Here is a 22,439-nt window from a genome sequence, read left to right as displayed (position 1 = left end):
AGAGCCAATCATTTTTCACTTAAGCCACCTAACCCTGAAACACAAATTACGAAGTACTTTTAATGTCTTTGATCTAAGGTGTAAGTGCAGAAGTTAATTTTGCAAATCCTTCTCTCTTAAGATTAAGTCATATTAAAAGCTAAGGTTTAAATACACACAACAGAAAAGAACGGGAAAAAATAATCTCTGGCAAACATGATGAGTTATACATTCTTGATGCTGGAAGGAGAAGATAGTCACTGAACCACGAGAAATAAAGCTGTCACAAAGCCTATGTGCTCCATTTTGAAAACGTGAGACCCTAACAGTGACGCTTACAAGCTCAGGATTTATCTGGGTAACCACTGGTCTCACCTGCGTTTACTGCAGAAAGCAGATTACAAGCTGAAATGGGAGCTGCTTTGACAGATCCCAGCAAGTGACAGCTGCCAGCAAAGGGTGAGACTGCTGAAACGCTAACAGCGACAAGAGATCATTTATTTGGGAGGAAACTCAGGCAATTCAGTAATAGCGGGTCCAAGAAAAATAGTTTTTTTAAAAGTGATATGCTTTAGTTATCTGGAAAAAGAACAAAGACTTAACAATACCTGAATACAAAGCACCGTTTCAAATGCTCTTTGTAAAGAGTAAGTAGAACTCTGCCTACCTCTTAATTTATGTTATCATTAATAGGCCAAGCAGAGAATGATTTGGCCATTGGAGGATTTTGTAGTAACGGACTGACGGAGCTTTATTTTGGATTCCATTGAATGTATTTACTGTGTTTATTAACTCTCAAATACCGGTCGGTCTAACCACTCCTTTAGATCTTTAGAAATCTCATGCATTGCTCCTTTGGACAGTTTTCCTGTCTTAAATGTCTTAGGAAAGGCATTTCTTGTGCCCATCTCCTAAGACATGGTTTTCAGGCGTATTCAGATTTATTTGCAGGGCTTCTAATGCTATTCAAAATCTGTTGAGCTCAAAGAATTTACTAGCACCACCTTTCAGATGAAAAAATCCCTCCCAGCTTTATTATGCATTAAAAATTGGCTGGATAAGGGAATAAGGGCACTCCAAAGCAGTCACTCCACATTTGCTGCCCATCAGAGGTACCTGGGGTGCGATTCCCAGAGAATTGAAGAAGTATGAATCGAAGCCTAGAAATCTTGATGTTTAACAGATGCTCCAGGTAACTCTCATGTACCCAGTATTGGCATTTAAAAGCATGGCAAATTTGGGATTGACATGTAAACACTGCTATTTTTAAAATAGAAAACCAGGGACTTCCCTGGTGGTGCAGTGGTTAAGAATCCACCTGCCAGTGCAGGGGACATGGGTTCAATCCCTGGTTCCAGGAAGATCCCACATGATGCAGAGCAACTAAGCCCATGCGCTCTACTACTGAGCCTTCACTCTAGAGCCTGCACGCCACAACTACTGAAGCCCGTGTGCTCTAGGACCCGCGTGCTGCAACTACTGAAGCCTGCATGCCTAGAGCCTGTGCTCTGCAACAAGAGAAGCCACTGCAATGAGATGCCTGTGCACCGCAACGAAGAGCAGCCCCCGCTCGCCGCAACTAGAGAAAGCCTGCGCGCAGCAACGAGGACCCAACGCAGCCAAAAATAAATAATAAAAAAATAATAAAAATTAAAATAAATAAAATAGATAACTAACAAGAACCTACTGTATAGCACAAGGAACTCTGCTCAATATTCTGTAATAACCGAAATGGGTAAAGAATTTGAAAAAGAATAGGTACATGTATATGCATAACTGAATCACTCTGCTGTACACCTGAAACTAACAACATTGTTAATCAACTCTACTCCAACATAAAATAAAAATTAAAAATAAAAATAAATGAAAAAAAAAAGCACCTGGGCGAGACCTTGAAATAAAGACTTCTGACTCAAAAAAAAAATAATAATAAATAAATAAATTAGAGCTTCCCTGGTGGCGCAGTGGTTGAGAATCCGCCTGCCGATGCAGGGGACGCGGGTTCGTGCCCCGGTCCGGGAAGATCCCACACGCCGCGGAGCGGCTGGGCCCGTGAGCCGTGGCCGCTGAGCCTGCGCGTCCGGAGCCTGTGCTCCGCAACGGAAGAGGCCACAACAGTGAGAGGCCCGCGTACCGCAAAAAAAAAAAAAAAAAAATTAAAGTGTGGCAAAAAGTTTGTTGACTAGAGGTAGACCCAACTCCAGCCTTTCTTACCTGCATCCAGCTGGAAGTGGTTCCAACATGGTGTAGTCAACTGGGGACTGGCCAGCTAAATGAGGATATACACTTGGATTTTACAGAGTCAGATTAAGTGCTTTTAAAACAAGATATTTAGTATAACGCAGAGGGCAGAAGTTTTTCCTGGACAAGTTTCTTGGAAGGCACACGGTGTGACCACCACTTGTCTGTGTAGTAACGTGTGTCAGTGTTGCAGTGCCGGCAGCATAAAGTTGATAAGATGCAGCAGTTCATTAAAAAGACTAGTCAGAATATCACCAAGGAGGGAAATTATGAGAAGTGTTGATAGTTGTCGCAGTCAGCATTTTTGTCTGTTTTTACAGACAGTATTTCTAAATCCTAAGGGATTTTTTTTTCCCCCCGGGGATTTGTATTGGGAAGAAGTCCGAGACGGGTCACCTGCTCACTGACATGCCACACAACACGAAACAACAACACTGAGCACGTGTCATGCACCCACACGGAAAGGTTACGCGTTACAGCTGGCATGAACGGCGGATGGCAACAGCAGGGCGTTCAGCTAGTTCTTCATAGGTGAGCCTCGGGGAAACGGCTGTGGGCAGAGGAAGCATCACGAGGACTCCTCCAAACAAACGTCTGCTAGGGCAGCGCTGATGGCAAATGCTTTGTAGCAACAGCAGAAGTCATTAAATAGAAAGTAGGGTTCTTCTACGGAGACTGCCAATCAGTAAAAGAAGACGAGATTGAAAGATTTTTTAAAAATTATATAACCGATAGCAGGATCCCTTTTATATTCTATGTGGAAAGAATGCTACATTCCCATAGGACTTTAGAGTCCCATCGGTAACGATACCGCAACTTCTGAGAACACAGCCACGGCACTCTTGTCTGCAAGCCTTGGGACACCCAGCCCAGGCCCCCTTGCACACCGTGTGCTTTCAATACACACGTGTGTGGAACGGGATACACTGGAAGGCGTAAGTGGTAAGAATAACCAGCAAACCCATGAATTATTAATTTCACGTCAACTAGCGGATTATTCAGTTTTCCTTTTTCTATGAAAAAAAGTTATTCAGAATTTTGGGTCTGGAAAGTGAGTTTAGAAGGCATCTATTCCAGGATGCTTCTTTTTTCTTAACCAAAAGTATTACATATTAATGATAGGCACGGACAGTACCTAAGACTTCTGATCCATACCAGAAGTGTGAGCTTAGTTAACATTGTCTCAAAATAATCTATACTAAAAGACTTCACTTTAAGTAATCAACACACTGTGTGTGTGTGTGTGTGTGTGTGTGTGTGTGTGTGTGACACCCTGTTCGTCTCCCTGCCCCTCACAAATTCATATGTTGAAGGCCTAACCCCCGATGTGATGTTATTGGAGGTGTCGCCTTAGGGAGATAGCTTAGGTGAGTTCACGAGGGTGAGACTCTCACGATGGGCTTAATGCTCTTACGAAAAGAGGAAGACACACCAGAGTCCTCTCTCTCCAGGTGCACGCACTGGGGAAGGGCCATCTGTGAGCCAGGAAGATGGGCATCACCAGAGCCCAGCCATGCTGGCACCCTGATCTTGGACTTCCAGCCTCCAGAACCACGAAAAATAAATGTCTATTGTGTAAGCCACCCAGTCCGTGGTGCTTTGGTCTAGCCGCCCAAGCCGACTAATACACACGCTTAAACACAGAAAGACAAAGCTCGTTGAGGGTGCTGCCTAGGCCACCTGGCAAGAGGGCCCTAAATAATACATTTACCACCTTCTCTTTTTTAACCCATGACCAGTGACCCCCCCCACAATGGATAAACATCACTGGAAATTAAAAACAAAATAAGCATCCTGATGGAAAGGAAATTGAAACAGTGGGGAAATGAGCCGTACATATAGTTTCCCAATCGTTCTCCACCGTGTCCACCTCTCCACTACCTCCTCCTCAGTGATCATCCGAAGTCTCACCTCAGCTTTCCTGGCTTAAAAACCCGGTTTCATCAGCCCTTTGAAGTAGAGCCGTCCCTTGGGGCAGACTCACATCACCAAAGCTCACAAGACTGACGGTTGACACCAGAAGACCAATTCATCAGTTTACAATGAGCAAGGTAAATGTCACAAAGGCCTGAGACGTGCACTGATAACCACCAGTGCGTGCTCTCCCTGCTGGCAGACCTCCCCGAGCAGCTCAGCGAAAATGAGAAGGTTAGTGGTGGATGTGGAATCAAGACAGAGGCATGAGATGAATCAAGTATCTGATGGCATCATGCTGAGCTAACCTGATGCAGCCATTTCCTCACTCGGATGATCTTGCCAGGAAAGCCGTACACAGCTGGCAGCAGTTCCCTGCATCCTTCGCCATAACAGAAACGTCCTTGCCAGTGCAACTGCAATACTCCAAGGTTTTGGGCCATGGGTTTGCTCTCCTCTATATAGCATTGGGATGGGCACTGCCTATTTTTGCCTCTGTGACTCTTTTCTTCTATACTACTTTGGGTGACCAAGTCTTTAGAGGTTTCAATACACTCCATCAGGTTACAAGGAAATCTTGCTATGCTATAGCCATGCTATCACTTATGATCACTTTATACACTTCTGTGCAGTCTCACGGGCTCATTTTAACTCCCAGAGGGCAACCTCATTTCTTAGTTCTTGGGGGACAACTCACTGTGTCACACATACTCATGGCAATTTAGGTTTCCGGGTACTATGCAGTTATCTACATACACATTCATACACATCCATCTGTATGCTTTTTCTTATACGTTACGACTTGGCCCTTTGAGTGATAAAGCCATTCTACATGGCTACGTTTTTTTCTGTAGTTTTAAACTAAACTATAGAATAATACAGTTTTGAACTAGAAGTATAAGACTGAACTAAGAGGGGAAATATCTGAAAATACCGCCAGCTCCTGAAAAGAGGTAACTTACTATGAAAGTGTTCGAAATATAAGCTATGACAGACATCCTTTTTTCCCCAGGGTTTACAACGTCTGTATAAGACACATCCATTCCAAACAAAGGGAACATTTGTTATCTGAGATATGTAAATTAAACAAGCAGCCTGACTCCGAAAAAGTACTTGAAAGCCCTTTCAGAAATGTCTGTCTGATTTGATCACCCTGTAAATGCAGAGTGGAAAGCATGAGTTATGCTCCCGTGAGAAGATCAATAATGCTCAGTACAGAAAAGGCTTTCTATACAGTTGCCGAAGGAAGTGTTGGCTGCGGGTCAAAGGGGATTGCAGCCGCTGCCCTTAGCTCCTGTCTCAAACAGACCCCTTGTCATCTCGTGCTACTGTGATATATTCATTACTGACTGACAGCTTGCTTATATGAAGCCGTTTTAGCTAAGAAAGGGTGGCATTACATTTTCCCACAACATGTTTCCCCACCCTCCAATGCTTTCACATCATAAAAAGCTCTTAAAACCATTTAGCCTGGAAAATTGAGATGACCTCCCATATCATTTACCTCTTGTTAACATCTAATAGCAAGCTACAGGGACCCTATTCCCCAACAGAATTAACCACAGAATCAAGAAATGACCAACTGCAGACAACAGCAAGTTTGTTTGCCTCCAAAGCAGCTCAAGCCCAGGGCTGCTACGTGGAGCTGCACCGTCTCCCCACTGCTGGGCTGCACCCAATAGCTTCACGGGTGGGGAGGAAAAAGATGATCCCTCCAGGGTGGCTGAATCCCTTCCCCAGCTCTCACACCCTACAACAGGGAGCTGCTAACGTGTGTGTTTCCAGAAGAGCGTTTACTCCTACTGCAAAAAAATGGAAAACTTCCCTTTCCTAATAAAATACACAAACGTATTCAATGATTTAAATCCCACCCAGAGGTTTAGGAAGGATGCACACAAAAGAAGACACCCGTTATCACTGGTTACCTCCCTTGGAGTTGAACTAGTACAGAAGTCACTCTGTGATAACTCAATCACTCAGCAACTGGACTGGGCCCCTCCCTAAGCTCTCGCTCCTAAAAACTGAGTCTTGTTAACATGGCCAAAATTTTACTGTCTTCATTCTTTGCAGAAAAAAAAAAAAAATCCTGTCATTTCCTTTTCATTCTCCCATCCTTTATTATAGCCCAGTTCCTAGCTTTTAGAATACATGGACACTTGGGTCTTCTATTCACTGTGACTTACCTTGTTCATGTAGTCAGACTAATGCCCTGTGGGTTCCAATATTATATCACCTTCACTGGAACCAAACAGGTATTGGACACATGCGTTGTGCAGGGTGCTACTTATCCAGCTTGATTAACGGAAACCAATGTGAAAAAACTCTTTACCAAGACAATATAAATTTCGAAACTTAGAATTTAGAACACTTCTTTTAGCCTCTCTTGCCTAGCAATCTGATGATTCTGCAAATCAACAGGAAGATGCTGTTTCTAAAACAATGGAGAAACATATATAAAAAGGTGGTGACTGCCATTTTATTAACACCAGTATATTAAAGAAAGGGATGGAAGCAGTCTACTAGGAGACCACTAAGAAGTGAGTTAACTATTTAAACCCACTGTAAATATTTGTTTACTGCTATTTGATAACACCTGAGCCAGATGATCTGGATTGATTTTCTCCTTTTAATCTGTGCAGATCCATCTGTCTTTAAGTGGTATATTTCTTTACGTCCTAACCAAATTCCTTTGAGGTGTATTAAAAAAAAAAGTCACTGGCTCTTCTCTTACTGCTAATGTGATTGTTCCAGGTGCTTCTGATTTTGAGGTATCTGTTTTAGCACCTGAGATGGTCCCCAACACACTAATTCCTTAAATACTTCTCTTTTGGATTCCTGTCTTGTTTACTGCTATCAGCTCAAAGTCTGTTGCTGGGGGGCGGGCAGGGAGGAAGCGGTGGGGAGAGGCACCGGGGGAGAAGCCAAATCTCCAGCGCTAACACTCAGGCTTCAGGCACGTGTTACTCTAAGCTCCCACTTGTTTTGTAGTATTGCTGAAATTCATGGGGCACAGACCTCTGGATTAAAAGGAAAAGAAGGAAAAAAGGAAAGCAGAGGCAATGCTCCTACCCCTCCCATCACAGGTCACCTGTCCTACCTGGCTGGTAGAAGTCAGGTGACAGCTCTCTGGCCACAGCTCTCGCGATGTCACACTCCTGGCGGGCGGCCAGAGCAGCCTGGTCTGCGGCGTCAGCTTTGGCTCTTGCGTGCGCGGTCCTACAGGAGCACAAAGGGCGCGTCAGCAGGGGGCGGCACCTAGTTAATTACACAGGACGGGCACACGGTCTACGGGGCAGGCAGGGCCTGGAAAGAAATGCTAACCGTGATCCTCGGCCCACATCTGCAACAGAAGGTGGTGAGACATCATACTGTTGTGAGACATCATCAATGAAAATCAAGCGGATGAAACTACCTGTGAATTGCCTCAATCTTTCAAGCTTAATGGAAGTATAACCCGTTGTATGGAAGTATAACAAGTTCTGCGCAGCTTAATGCAAAAAGCCTGGTGTTCAAGACTTAGAGGATGAAGTCCCCCGTTGACTTTGGTTGGCATCCCCCCTCCCGGCCCCCCCAACCATGGAGAGCAGAATTAGAGCATGTGAATTAATACAGTGCTCATGGATTTAATTTCTATGGTAGAATCAATACAAGGATCTGATTAAGGAAGATCTGCCCAGTGGTGTGCTGGTAAAGTAGCTCTCTGGGGGAAAAAAAACAGTAAAACTGATCTGTAGCACTGGCTGATTTCCGTGGAGTACATGCTCCTAACGTGGCCAGTTCACACTATCGGCGTGACTTTGCTGAATGTGTAGCTGGGAACAGACGCACACCGTGGGCTCCCCCCAGCCTGTAGGAGCAGACCCAGTGGTCTGCTGGAAGCATGTGCTCAGGAGGGTTCCAAGGAGTCCATTTAGTTGTTCTTTAAGCATGTTTCTTGTGTGAAACCGAAAGCAGGCAGAGAGGTGGAGCTGCAAAGAGGAAAGGGATCTCTTTCAGTCTTCCACCTTCTCCCGGGCCCGTCCTCACCCACTGAAACCGCTTATCTTTCTAGAGGACAAGGGCTAGGGAGAGGGCAGCAGGGATAAGAATGGGGCTCCTTATGGCAAGACAGCGGGGCTGAGGTCTGCCTGCCCCGGAAGAGGGCATTTGGAGGCTGAGACTTTGGGTCATCCTCTTCCAAAGGAGGAGATCTTGTCCAGCTAGTATTTAGACACTTTTCACGGGCACCTACTTCTTATAATTTTGTGAACTATTTTCTTTTATCAGCGCTAGGCAGGGCTATAGATAACTAGTGGTACAAGCTTAAGGGGAGTCTAAAAGAGGTGTGCCTGCAGGCATTTCAGAGACAGCAGGAGAGGAAGTTGGGAAATGGCATCATGCCCTAGCTGGTCTTAGGAGAGAAAACCCAGGTGGCATCTGGAGGAGGCCAGCAGACAGGATTCCTGGAACTAGACTGCAGGCAGAAAAGACGGGGAAAAAGGGGTCTGACCTGAGACCGTGGAGCTAACTGGGGGAGGTCCCATTTTACTCCTACTTAGGACCCAGCTGAGCCTGGAGGACGGATGTACTAGAATATAAGTGTAAGGGAGATGTTTTATTTGGGGCATTTTTTTAATTTTTAATTTTTGGTTCTCTACTATACTCCCAAGGCACAGAACAATGCCTGGCACATAGTGTGTACTGAGGGCCCACTTTATAAAGGAATGGTAAGTAAATAAAGGAATGTCCTTAGGAACAGCTGGGTAGTTACTTAAAAATGAATGGATTGACAAAACCACAGAGACAGTAAAAAGAGCAGCGGTTGCCAAGGGTTCAAGGTGAAAGTGGGTGAGGGATGAACAGGTAGATCAAAAGGGATATTTAGGGGAGTGAAACTATGCTGGATAATCCTCTAATGGGGGATACGTGACATCATGCTTTTGTCAAAGCCCACTGAACTATACAACACAAAGAGTGAACCCTAGTGTAAAGTATGTACTTTATAGTTAATACTAATGTTCCACGTTGGTTCATCAGTTGTACCAAATGTACCCACTATTGCAAGATGTTATAACAAGGGTAACTGGGTGTGGGCAAAGGAGGTATATGGAAACTGTACTTTCTCCTCAATTTTTCTGTAAACTTAAAACTGCTCTAAAAAATAAAGTCTATTAATGAAAAATGAATGAATCAAATTCTAATCATCAAAATTGTTATTTATGAATCATGGAGGATGTGTTAGATGATCTCTGTCTACAGGGTACGGAGTACAGAGGCAAAATCAAGGGGGTAAGAACATATTCCTAAAAAACCTGGCTGTGGTAACCCCTGCTAGGGAGCCATCACTGATGATGCTTTCGTCCCACGTGTTGTGCTGAGACTCAGTGGATGCCCTCTCTTATGTTCTTTCAGTTTCTCAGAATCTCGGCTCCTTTTTTCCCAGAATTATTTTCCATTTTATCTGCTATTCTTAGCTAGAGCCTAATTATGTCTAGGTACCATAATTAATGAAGCCACAAGAGTACAGTTATCCTGCCCTATAATAAAACCTGATAGCCCTTCAATGATAAACTTACAAAACTCAAGGACCATTTATTCCAAAACAATCATAACCCACCACCACGGAGTGGAATAAAATGGTAGTAGTATTTCCACCACTTTTGACAACACGCTAAACTGGAGAACAGACAAATGTAGGTTAACCTTTCTGCAAATATATTTTGGAAGCACAGCATCAGGGAAGCCTTAAGCCTTTACTTTTTTACTTGTTTTTTCCTGTAAGACCAGACAAGGAGGGGGGACTTTTCCATCTAGCACCCCTCCCTGTGTCAGTGCTCCTGCATGGCTGTGGCACGATGGCCAAAACCACATTCAAGCCTGAAACTAGGTATCTGCTCAGGAGATTTTGGTAGCCCTGGACCTGATAATAAGAAGTAGAAGAGAACAGGAAGACATCTGAGTTTGCTGTCATCAAAAGTGTTGTGCGGCCAGCCCATTAAAACATCTTGATTTTGCCCAGGGAAAAATCTGGGCTTGACCCTGGTCCACGTTATTCAGTGTTCCAATCCCAGGCTCAGTTCTGGAGCAACACACGACCCCTTTAATCACCCAATGGGTAAGACATGCCATTGTTCATGACTTGCGGGGAGGGAGGTTTGGGCTAGTCATTTTGGGGAGACCGCTGGAAAAAAACTCACAGTGGACTCCTGGCTGCTACATGTAGCTGGTCACATGGAAAACATACACGCCAACAAGGAGCACGCCTACATGCCCGAGAAGCCTTTCATTTGCTCCAAAGACTGCTGACATCCATAAATCTTCAGACCCTCAGGAATCTCCAAATACCATTATCATCATCTATACTTTCTCGCATAAAATGCAGCAAAAAGTAAGTGAAAAGCAACATCTTTCAGTTAGGCATCAGTGGTAGACTTTCTTTTAGGGTCCTATTACAAATAAACCAAAATTTTAACTTGTAGAGAGTTACTATTTTGGGGTAAAGAGATACAGAGAGGCCTGGGCAACTGGCTAAGCTGGTACAGCAGGTAGGGGACCCCGTCCTGGACATCAGCCCTGCAAAGGTCACTCGGCAACAGTTGAAACAGTAAATGTGGAATTTCTTTTTTTAAAAAAATTAATTAATTTATTTATTTTTGGCTGCGTTGGGTCTTCGTTGCTGTGCGTGGGCTTTCTCAAGTTGCAGCGAGCAGGGGCTACTCTTCATTGAGGTGCGTAGGCAGTGACTTCTCTTATTGCAGAGCACGGGCTCTAGGCGCGTGGGCTTCAGTAGTTGTGGCACGCGGGTTCATTAGTTATGGCTCGTGGGCTCTAGAGCACAGGCTCTGTACTTGTGGCACACGGGCTTAGTTGCTCTGTGGCATGTGGGATCTTCCCGGACCAGGGCTCAAAGCCGTGTCCCCTGCCTGCATTGGCAGGCAGACTCTTAACCACTGCACCAGCAGGGAAGCCCGATTTCTCAATGGCAGGCATCACCTGCCATTACTTAATTACAACTTGTTTCTTTCCAATCAGTAATTTGATGAGAATCTGAGTTTTTTTTTTTTTTTCTTTAGTGACTAAAATGGTGTTTCGTGAACTCTCAAGTCACCTTACTCAGAACAAAATGGTCTGGCTTTCCCAGTTTTTCTTAAACATAACAGTGCTTTAAAAAAAAGAAAAAAAAGCATATAAACAATACACTGAACACGCCCAGCACATAGGCCTACTACTACTAAGGTAGATGCAAGTCCCTTAGACGTCTGTCCCAACTTCTTTCAATCTTTTATATACCTATTCACTGACGTAGCTGATAAAGATTTTAATCTAGAATGGAAAAGGATTTTGCTAAAGGTAAAACTGTATACAATACTTACATTTTTCTATCTCTACTTCTTACATATTTTCTTCCCAACAAAAAACTGCTTCAAAAAATATGCTAATTTTTGATATCTTTTAAAATTTGTTACTTATTAAGTCAAAGTTAAGTTTCCTGACCTGACTCTGAAAATTTGATGGCAGAGGCTGTCATCTAGTTGGTTCAGGAGCTGTACATGTGATTTGCTTTGATACCCATATATTTAAAGAAAATTCTTAGCAACATTTAAAAATAAGAGCAATTGGACTTCCCGGGTGGTGCAGTGGTTAAGAATCCGCCTGCCAATGCAGGGGACCTGGGTTTGAGCCCTGGTCTGGGAAGATGCCACATGCCGCGGAGCAACTAAGCCCATGTGCCACAACTATTGAGCCTGTGCTCTAGAACCCACGAGCCAAAACTCCTGAGCCCGAGAACCACAACTACTGAGCCCACGAGCCACAACTACAGAGCCTGCGTGCCACAACTACTGAAGCCCACGCACCTAGAGCCTGTGCTCCGCAACAAGAGAAGCCACAGCATTGAGAAGCCCGCGCACCACAACGAAGAGTAGCCCCCGCTCGCCGCAACTAGAGAAAGCCCGCGCGCAGCAATGAAGACCCAATGCAGGCAAAAAAAAAAAAAAAAAAAAAAAAGAGCAGTTGTACGTAAGACTCCAAACATCAGTTAACGGCAACCCCATTCGTCCAGTTGCTCAAGCCCAGACCCTGTGAGTCATCCTGGTTGCCTCCTTTTCTCTCACACACCACATCCACGGTCAGCAAGGCAGCCGGCAGGACCTTCAAAATACACACCCGACCCCGCCATGTCTCCTTCTCATCACCGCTCCTGCCCAGGTCACATCTCACCGGGTTCCTGCAAAGGCTGAACTGATCTCCCTGCTTCTGTCCTTGCAGCCTGCCATTCTATTTCCCTTCTGGTTTTCTTGAAATTGCCTGACAATAACCAAAATCCTTTCCTGGGTTATGGCATCACGGGCAAGAAAATGCCAAAAAATGACCTTAGTTAGCCTTCCTTTTGGACTGTGACATTATTCACTTATGAGAGACCTAGACTTGCAAAAACCAATTATCTTGTGTATATAGTGGGAGCCCTTCTAAAGAAGAAATCTGTCTGTTAAGCAAGGAATACTCTCGATATGAACAAGAACTAGGTGTCTCCACAGCTCTCAGCTAAAAAGCCAAGGCATGATGTCCGAGTTCCTGTACCGGAAAGAAACCGGTCTCTCAGTATCGATCTGCTTCTCTGGTCAGACCAACCCCACGAGACTCAGCACACACTCCTCATGCTAAGGCACAAACGGCCCCCTTAGCTGCCTCTCCGGACTTCTCACTTTCCATCTCTCATCCACATACCTATTCATTGGCACAGCTGAAGAAGATTTTAATCTGCAATGGACAGTGATTCAGCTAAAGCTCAGTAAATTTGGTTTAGGAAGACTACTTCTTGCGGGTCCAATCTTTACGTTTATTAGTTCTTGAATGTTAATTTTCTTCCTAAGTTGCTTTTTTGTTTTGTAAAAGACACGACCTGGAATAGTAACTTCAAGACTGTGTTCTTAGGTCCTGGTTAAAAACAAGTTACAGCTTCAGCAAATAGTTGTCTTTTTTTGCCGGGGTGGTCCATTGCTTCCTTTTCTAAAAGCATTATCAAGTTATTTAAATATAAAATGTAAATTTAGGGGCATGGTATCCCCACTGAAATCTGGTATGTGACCTTTCAGGGGCCCGAACTCTTGCAGAGAGGTATGACGACACAGGCTTGGAAAGTGTGGGCAGCCAGAGACCAGGCTGAGGCCAGTCTAGTCACAGATGATTCTTGTCCATGAGATCAGAAGTTAAACCACATTACTTTAGCAATCTTAGAATCATCATTCATACCATGCCCTTGGCCTTTTTTCAAGGGGAGACAGGAGGATGAACCAAGATATCCAAGATAGGATATGAACCAAGATTCATGTGAAGAACGTGAAACGCTGTCCATTACGTGTATCGCTGCCATGTTCGTAAAGATCTGGGCAACACATTCCTCAAAGTTTAGTGCCAGGACAAATCTGGTCTATGATGATATACTGGTGTGCTTCCTTGCACAATGAGAACTACATTATCTATTGTTTCTCTTTTTGTTACAGCTACAGGATACCTGGAGTATAATTATCCTCAATCTATGTGCATGGTTATCTTCTCTAAAGACATGGCTTTAACATTCCCTGGTAAGAAATGCTACTATGTATGTGACTTATAATGCCCTGAAAATCCTTTCTGGAAACTGGCAGGATATTGAAAAAAATTACTTGTTATACTAAGTTTTCTGAACTTCAGCCCCTCATAGTGTGTGAATGCTTAGGGACATACGTGATAACTTGGGGACATCAGAGCCTACTATGCAGCTTCCTTCACAGAATTTTTTTTTCTATATTCAGAACATTTTCAAGCTTGGAAAATAAGTCCTCATTCTTAAGTACTTGACAGGCTTTGTTCCCTAACATTTTATCAAACTTAATAAGCTTAAAGGCTATATTCTCTGGATAGGCCAGGTCAAAAGCACATTTCTAATCCTCGGCTGGAATATGCCAAATAATTGGCTATCTTCTACTTTATCCTGAGCTTTATAAAATTTATCTAAAATTTACCTTGCCATATAATTTATGTATTGAGAAAAACCTGATGTAAAAACAAATTTAAGGGATGTTTTATTCTTGAAATAATTTTTAGAGAAAAGTCCTTTTAATGAGGGTTATTCTACGGGTCAAAAACATTACCACGAAATAAGACTAAAACTTCATTTTATGGGAGAAAATATTTGCTGCTCATATATCTGATAATGGTTTAGTATCCAGATTATATAAAGAACTCTTACAACATAATAAGAACAACAACAATTAAAAAATAGGCAAAGGACTTGACACTTCTGCAAAGGAGATATAAATGGCCAATAAGCACATGAAAAGGTGTTCAACATCACTAACCTTAAGGGAAATACAAATCAAAACCACAATGAGATGCTACCTCACACCCACTAGGATGGCTACCATGAAACAAAACACCCAGAGAAGCACCCACATAGCACAGGGAGATCGGCTCGGCGCTTTGTGACCACCTAGAAGGGTGGGGTGGGATAGAGAGGGTGGGAGGGAGACGCAAGAGGGAGGAGATACGGGGATATATGTATAGCTGATTCACTTTGTTATAAAGCAGAAGCTAACACACCATTGTAAAGAAATTATGCTCAGATAAAGATGTTAGAAAAAAAAGAAACCACCCAGAAAGTAATAAGTGTTGGCAAGGATGTGGACAACTTGTAAACCTTGTGCACTGCCGGTGGGGATGCAAAATGGTACAGCTGCTGTAGAAAACAGTATGGTGATCCCCGCAAATTAAAAACAGAATTACCATATGATCCACCAATTCAACACCTGGGTATATACCCCCTAAAATTGAAGGCAGGGTCTCAGAGAGATATCTGTACGACCATATTCACAGTGGCATTATTCCCAATAGCCGAACGGCAGAAACAACCCAAGCGTCCATCAATGAAAGAATGGATAAACAAAATGTGGCATAAACATACATGGAATGTTATTTAGCCTTAAAAAGGAAGGAAATTCTGATGCATGCTACATCATGGATGAACCTTATGCTAAGTGAAATAAGCCAGTCACAAAAGAACAAATATTGTATGATTCCATTCATAGGAGGAACCTAGAACAGTCAAATTCCTCGAGTCAGAAAGTAGAACGGTGGTTGTCAGAGGCTGGGAGAAGGGAGAACAGAGAGTTGTTATTTAACGGGTACAGAGTTTTAGTTCTGCAAGATGAAAAAGTTCTGGAGATTGGCTGCACAACCATGTGAATGCAGTTAACACGATGGAACTGTACACTTAAAAATGGTTTAGGATGGCAAATTTTGTTATGTCTATTTTACAATTAAAATTTTTTTTAAAAAAAATCACCCATGAACAAGTATTTCTAGAACATCCTATGTGTCCAGAGGAAGTGAGGAGAAAAGACCAAAGGTTGGGCTCTCAAGACGAGAAATTGCTTCACTAATCCCAGCCAGGGTAAGCTAAGTCTAGTGAGGGGAACGGCGGTAAGAAAAGGAAGAGCCGAAGGACACTTTGAGGAAAGAAGTGTCAGAACTTTGAAACATGAGGGCAGCCTCCACATCTGTTTTTCCAGCTCTTAACATAAAGCCTGGCCCAGAGGCTGTCCTCAACAAATATTGGTGGAATAAATACATCGGTAAGAAGGAAAGAAACATTAAAGATAACCCCAAGGTTGCTAACTTGGTGTCCAGGTGAATGGCTTTACTACAGAAAGAAACTGTACAGGTGGGAAGGAGAGACAGTTGGAAGGTGATGACAAGCTCAGTTTTAGACAAGTAGGATTTTACACGACACAAGCATTGCGATTTGGAAATACAGGGCTGCCGTGCAAAGTCAAGGGTCAAGGTTAGCAACAGGAATGTGGGCATCGTGATCACAGATGATGAGCTCACAGAAGATGGACGAGCCCATCAAATACATGAGTCAGAAAAGCAAAGAACCGAGGGTAGAGACAGTAGTGTCCGCTGAAGGAAAATAAGTAAGGTGAGAGGCAGTGGCATACAGGTAGAAGGCGTACTTCCAACAGAACCATTCAAAGTTCCTGTTCTTGGATAAATCCTGTGCTCCTCTTAGGAGTTAAGCGGGCCAGATCTGAATTTGTCTCTTCTCTGGGGCAGATGCACTGATCGACTGATTTTGGGACAGTGAGAATTAACAAGCGCAGTTAAGAGTCTGAGAGAGGGATCATTTGTCAATCCTGTGACGTGCTGGAGAAAGTGAGGGCTGAGAAGAGGCTGCTGAATTTGATGAGAACCTCTGGGAGGGCAGTTCTAACAAGAAGGCCACCGTAGAAGCCAGACCGAAGGGGGTCGGTGAGGAAGGAACAGAGGAAATACAGGAAGCAGGCGTGGGCCACACACTGGTGATTTCTGACCCAGAAAGGAAGGAGGAAATTTGGACAGTAACCAGGAGGATTAGCTGGGCCAAGGGAAAAAGACACTTTACTTGTGTCGGTGAGAGCTGATCCTGTTGGAAGGTGGGAAGAAAGATGCTCAGAGAACAGAAGAAAATGAAGGAGCTTTGAGAAGGTAACAACCATTGGAGTCGGGTCCTAGATGAAGCAAAAGAAAGGAAACAGGAAAAAAAAAAAACACATAAGGACAGTGATGGGTTGATCCAATGTTTTAAAATTATTTAAAGGATTCTAAGCTTGAAAGAGACAGAGAGTGCTTTGGGCTTTGGAAACCAGACAGACCTGGGTTTACACCCCAGTTCATCACATCCTGGCTGTGTCACTTTTGCCTCAGTTTCCTTACCTGTAAAATGGGGATGATATCACCTTGTATAGTTGCTCTGGATCAGAACTGATTTATATGAAGTACTGAGTACTAATGTAGAGAGAGTATTTAGTTGATAAATGGCCATTATTAGTCCCTGGCTGAAATTTAGGGCTGGTAGGGAAAATCTGGGTGCTTAAAGAGGTGAGGAATTGGAATCAGCACTGCACAAAAGTTCTAAGGAAAGGAAGAAAGGAAAACTAGAATTGCTGAACAGCGCTGGGAAGACCCGATCTCAGGCCAACATGATTCTGCATCTTTCTCTGGCAGGGGTCTCTTTTCTGAGAGAAGCAGAGAAGGAAGAAGGGGCCATTGATGCCGGGTAGAGATCTGAGCAAGGAGGATGGAAATGTACCCATCACAGAGCTCTGGGTAGGAGGAAGGGCACATAGCCAGTGACAGACGCTGGACCAGATGAAATACAAAGGGTTAAGTTAGGATCCAGTGAACAATGGGATGTTAATCTGATGACTGTAAAGTCATATAAACACACACTATTATTACAGTTATTACAGTTTTAGGTGCTTTTTACTTGCTTGAAATAAGGCTTCTTTCCTATGGCAAATTTCATAGAAATGGCCTATTCTGACTAAACCTGGCTTACTACTAAAGGGTGTATCTTTAGTTCAAGTTATCAGCCAGCAGCCTTTTGGTAACAAAAGGCTGGTCAAATTATTTCAAAATGGATGCATATTCTAATATAAAACGAAATTAGGTATAATCATGGCTACATTTCTTTTTAGTGCTGTAACAGAAACATCTGGATGTATCTGAAAAGAACTTTACAACCTTCGGGATCTGGGTTGTGATGAGAAATGACGAGAATTGTCAGGTCAAGGCTGTTTCTATTTCCATGTCAGTGCTGTTATGCTTTTTGTCCTTTACCAATGGTCGCTGTGGCGAAAGATTAAAGTATGACTAAAAGCAATGTAAGACTACCTAGTGGTCGAAACACGTGATGGCAACTAGCGGTGTTCAGCCGAGTGACTGATGGACTCCAGTGACTGGGTCACGGACAGACTTAACTTCCGCTTTACTGCAGCAAATGCCCAGTGGAGGCGCACTTGGTGGCGCTAAAACAATCCCATTTCATAACTACTTAAACATTAAAACAAATAAGCAGACATCATTCATGCCTTTAAAATGACATAAACCATGTAGAACTCCTAGTTGAAACAGTCTCTTCGGTAGTAAAATATCCATTTTGTAAATTACCTAAAATGGCTCTTGAAAGATCCCAAATCTAGCAGTTACCACCTCACTTTGATCTGTCTAGACCTGCCAAGATAGTGAACAATAAAGGCATCCATTCCTCTACTGGGCATGTGATGCTGAATGGTACGCACGTGAACTTGCTTGGGACTGGCTTCCGCAAAGCCATCCTGCATCTGAAGCTTTATTATATTCAACATACGCGTTCTGAAGTTGTTGAGTTTAGGACAGGACTGCTTTGCGAGGAAAGCCAAGGTGGTAGGGGTACAGTTATTCTCTCAGCAAACCAGTTTTATTCACTTCCTGTTTCCTTGTAGGAACTGTAATTCGGTGACCCCACTTATTTTACACCTGGTCCGTGACCATGACTCGTTCCATAGTTCAATTAAGGAGTCCTTGACTGCTTTCACTTTAAATCTTCAGTGTTTTGCTGCAACAGATATTGGGGACACCAATATAATGAGCACAAAGGATTTGCTCTGATTTACATTAACCTGCTGGATTTGAGGAAGTGACTCTTGAAAGTTCTGCTTTACCAGACAAGTTAAAAAGCACAATCAGAGCTAGACAAGCCTCGGAGAGTCTACGAAGTCCCTCCCCTGTGGTCAGATAATTACTATCCCTTCTGTAGGGATTTAAGACTCAGAGAAACCAGGGAACATATTCAGTCACACAGCAATTCAGTGGGATGAACGGGCAGAAGCCAGGTCTCCTAACCTTTAGGGCAAAGCTGGCTAACTCTGCTGTCAAGAGAGATTTCTGTACTACTGTCTGCAGATTTTGTTTTAGCAAATGTTCTGTGATTTATTTCATTTTCCAGTTATAAACTTTTCTTTCTGCTATAAATACTCCTTCATAACCATAGTTCTATCTTCTTATATTCATGCTTTCACCTTGAGTCTGCTGCCCTCCTTATTTCTCTATTCAGTTATCTTTAATATTAATAGATTTTTAACTTCCACTGAAAAATGCAAATGTTGAGCTTTCTTTTCCTACATATTTCTAAAACCAGTTTTGGCTGACTTTCAAATGAAATACAGCTTAGAAAACATCTTACTAAAGACTATAGGAAAGATTTGGTTTTCATCAAGGTTATTCTTTCGCGGGAACATTTTAGGTGGTGTTAAAAATACTGCAGATTCATCTAACTCATAGCTGCCTTCCCCAAATCACCAAATTAGTAATGAACGCCTCCAAGTTTAAAAGGAAATATCAGAAGATCATCCAGTTCTTCCTGAATTCTTAAAAAGTTGTCTTCTTTTTCCTCATGAGAATCTTAAAAAATTTCTTGTGATCTTATCTGTTTTTAAGCATTTGCTGTGTTAAACTGAGAACTGAACATTTTCATCCCATACTCAATGTATAAGATAATAGCTTACCCAAGGACACGGAGAAAAATGGAGGCTGAGATAAATATATAAGCCGGGATGACTGGTTTTCTGTTTGGCACGTTTAAATGACAGTCGGTACAATTTGGAGGGGGGGCAAAGGCAGTTTTGAAGATGAACACATGCATGTTGAGATAAAAATGTGTGCTTCTCCTTCGTTAGAGATGGTGCTGGAAATGCAAGGCAGAATTCAAGTAAGTTGAAGAATCATGTTAAATTCTTGCTCAAATAATAGCAATCTTTTCCTTCAGTTCTGATAGACTGTCAATGACCTGCTTCAATACTATTATACATCCTTATGGGACTTATAATATTCCAATACTTGGAATATTCTTGACCAGGAGCCTGTTGCTGGCTTGAGTTTCTATTCTAGACACACTCTGATGAACTTTTAACCTTTATTTTTTTCAGAGTGGAATTAATTGACTCGGGGGCCTGGGATGCAATGCCATGCCCGCTGGTGGGATGGATAAACTCCTGCTGCAGCCACTGGGGAATGTGGGGTGTGCCTTCCTGGACTCCATTCCTTAGTGACAAATGCATTGGCCCAAACGGAACTACCCCTCACCAGTCTGAGAGTCAGACCAACTCCAAAGAATGTCGAGAAGAATTCCAGGCACGGAGGGAATGCTGCACATCCTAAGAACAAGGCAGAAATTTAGGCTCTGAGCGGCACTTAGGAAGGGGTTTCCTTTGAGGCCCAAGAATTCAAAATCTACTGACTACCATCTTGTGATGGGGAAAGAAGACTGAACTCTGGAGGGACAGGAGGAGTTCTCTGCCAAAGCCCAAAGTCTGCCCGCCGCCTGGCTGAGAGTTGCCCAGCGTTAGCATAAAGGTCCAGGGCCTACCCTGCTGCTTTGCTGGTCTCTGACAGCTGCTCTAAAGGTCTCCAGGTTTACCTTGCAGCATGGGCTATACTTCCCAAGTTAGATTACCTGCATGTGCTAAGTTTCAGGCAATGGCAGGAGTACTGGAGGTAGTTCTTTTTTCCCTTTCAATAGAATCACAGTACCTACTGGAATGACAACAGACTTGATAACAAAAGGATGTGCCCTTGTCGTATGGCTGCTTGGGGGTAGCAATGTTAAAAATCCACTTGTACTGAAGGCAGAGAACCTCAGAGCCATGAGAAGCTCTGGAGGAGTCTGGTGGAAACGTGTAACATATATTTATAATTGGACCAATTATATACATAATTATATATATATAATTGGACTATTATAATTGCAGTCCCAAATGGACTGCCATGGACACAATGGAGGATGACACTTCCCATTCTCCACTCTGCTCTGGCATGAATGAGATGGGGCACAGAAAGCCCTCTTTATAGCTTCATATGGAGTCCCTTTGGGTCAACCAGTTACCCTGAAAACGTACAGGCCATCAAGGAGAGGAGAAGCCTATGAGAGCCAATCATCAAGTCCAGAACAAGCCCATTCTGAAGAGGCCTCCATTCCTTTTGGAGGATGTGGGAACCCCTCCGCCCTGCAGACAGGGCTTCTCCCAAGGAAGAACTGGAATGCCCTGGAAAATGGCATTTGTTCCACAGAGTGGGAGGATAAGGAGCCTCTTTCCATGCAAGACAAGGAAGCTGGTGAGCGGCTTGCTGCTTCACATCTCTGCTGTTAGGAGCTTTTACTGATATTATTAATGTCCTGCTGTCCCTTGTCTTTCTACTGACATGTCCCTACGGGTTTCAGATCACCTGTGAATTTGTGTTCTCTAAAATAACCACCCCTGGCCTGTCTCCTTTCACTGCTGTCCAGATCGTCATTTCATGACCAACTCCCAATGTCTGCTACCTCAAACAAAACCTCAATGTACTTAGTGATTGACAAACGTCCAGAAATGCTTTCAAATTATTTGCTACTCTGGGCAGCACACATAAGTCTACTTAATTCTAAGTCCCATGGTCATTTTTCTTCCCCTACTTACTATATTTATATTGCCCACATCACCATCCTGCTCTGACCCCTCTGTAATTCTGGGGGTGAAATTCAAGCTTTTTTTCCCTTAAACTTCTCTCTGGCAGATGATCACTGTTGGCAACAGTTAATTGTAAACACGGAACTTCTCTGCAATGTTTTTCTGAGACATCACAGCCACAGCAACTCAAACGACTGAGCCTGCATGGAAAAGTGAAATTAAAAAGGTTCTCATGCTGGTCTGAGAGGCCTCTGTCACACCCTGAGCTCTGAGACACTATAGTAAATCACTGTAAGTAACACATTTTAACATGATAAATAACTTCTTGCGATTTGTTAAAATACCTTTTCCAGGAATCCAAATCGGAAAAGAAGAAGTAAAACTGTCACTGTTTGCAGATGACATGATACTATACATAGAGAATACTAAAGATGCTACCAGGAAACAACTAGAGCTAATCAATGAATTCGGTAAAGTAGCAGAATCTACAGATTTAATGCAATCCCTATCAAACTACCAATGGCATTTTTCACAGAACTAGAACAAAAAACTGCACAATTTGTATGGAAACACAAAAGACCCTGAATAGCCAAAGCAATCTTGAGAAAGAAAAACAGAGCTGGAGGAATCAGGTTCCCTGACTTCAGACTATACTACAAAGCTACAGTAATCAAGACAATATGGTACTGGCCCCAAACCAGAAATTTGGCTCAATGGAACAGGACAGAAAGCCCAGCAATAAACCCACGCACATATGGTCACCTTAGCTTTGATAAAGGAGGCAAGAATATACAATGGAGAAAAGACAGCCTCTTCAATAAGTGGTGCTGGGAAAACTGGACAGCTACATGTAAAAGAATGAAATTAGAATACTTCCTAACACCATACACAAAAATAAGCTCAGAATGGATTAAAGACCTAAATGTAAGGCCAGACACTATAAAACTCTTAAAGGAAAACATAGGCAGAACACTCTTTGACATAAATCACAGCAAGATCCTTTTTGACCCACCTCCTAGAGAAATGGAAATAAAAACAAAAATA

The 22,439-nt window shown here is 43.1% G+C and overlaps 1 protein-coding gene across 4 annotated transcripts in view; it reads right to left on the bottom strand.

Annotated features, from left to right (window-relative positions):
- The window catches only part of JPH1 (junctophilin 1), a 77,236-nt gene that overhangs the window by 11,743 nt on the left and 43,054 nt on the right, over window positions 1–22,439 (bottom strand). For 3 of the 4 annotated variants that reach the window (XM_028500280.2, XM_028500279.2, XM_007120525.4), the window contains exon 3: window positions 7,232–7,350. In XM_028500280.2, coding sequence (XP_028356081.1) covers window positions 7,232–7,350 — 119 coding nt within the window. Of the gene's footprint in view, window positions 1–7,231; window positions 7,351–19,472; window positions 19,637–22,439 lie in introns of those variants that run through there. The other variant, XM_028500282.2, reaches the window with a different exon arrangement.

Source organism: Physeter macrocephalus, chromosome 15, assembly GCF_002837175.3.
Source record: "Physeter macrocephalus isolate SW-GA chromosome 15, ASM283717v5, whole genome shotgun sequence".
Lineage (NCBI taxonomy): Eukaryota > Metazoa > Chordata > Mammalia > Artiodactyla > Physeteridae > Physeter > Physeter macrocephalus.
This window is presented reverse-complemented; position numbering and strand designations above follow the sequence as displayed.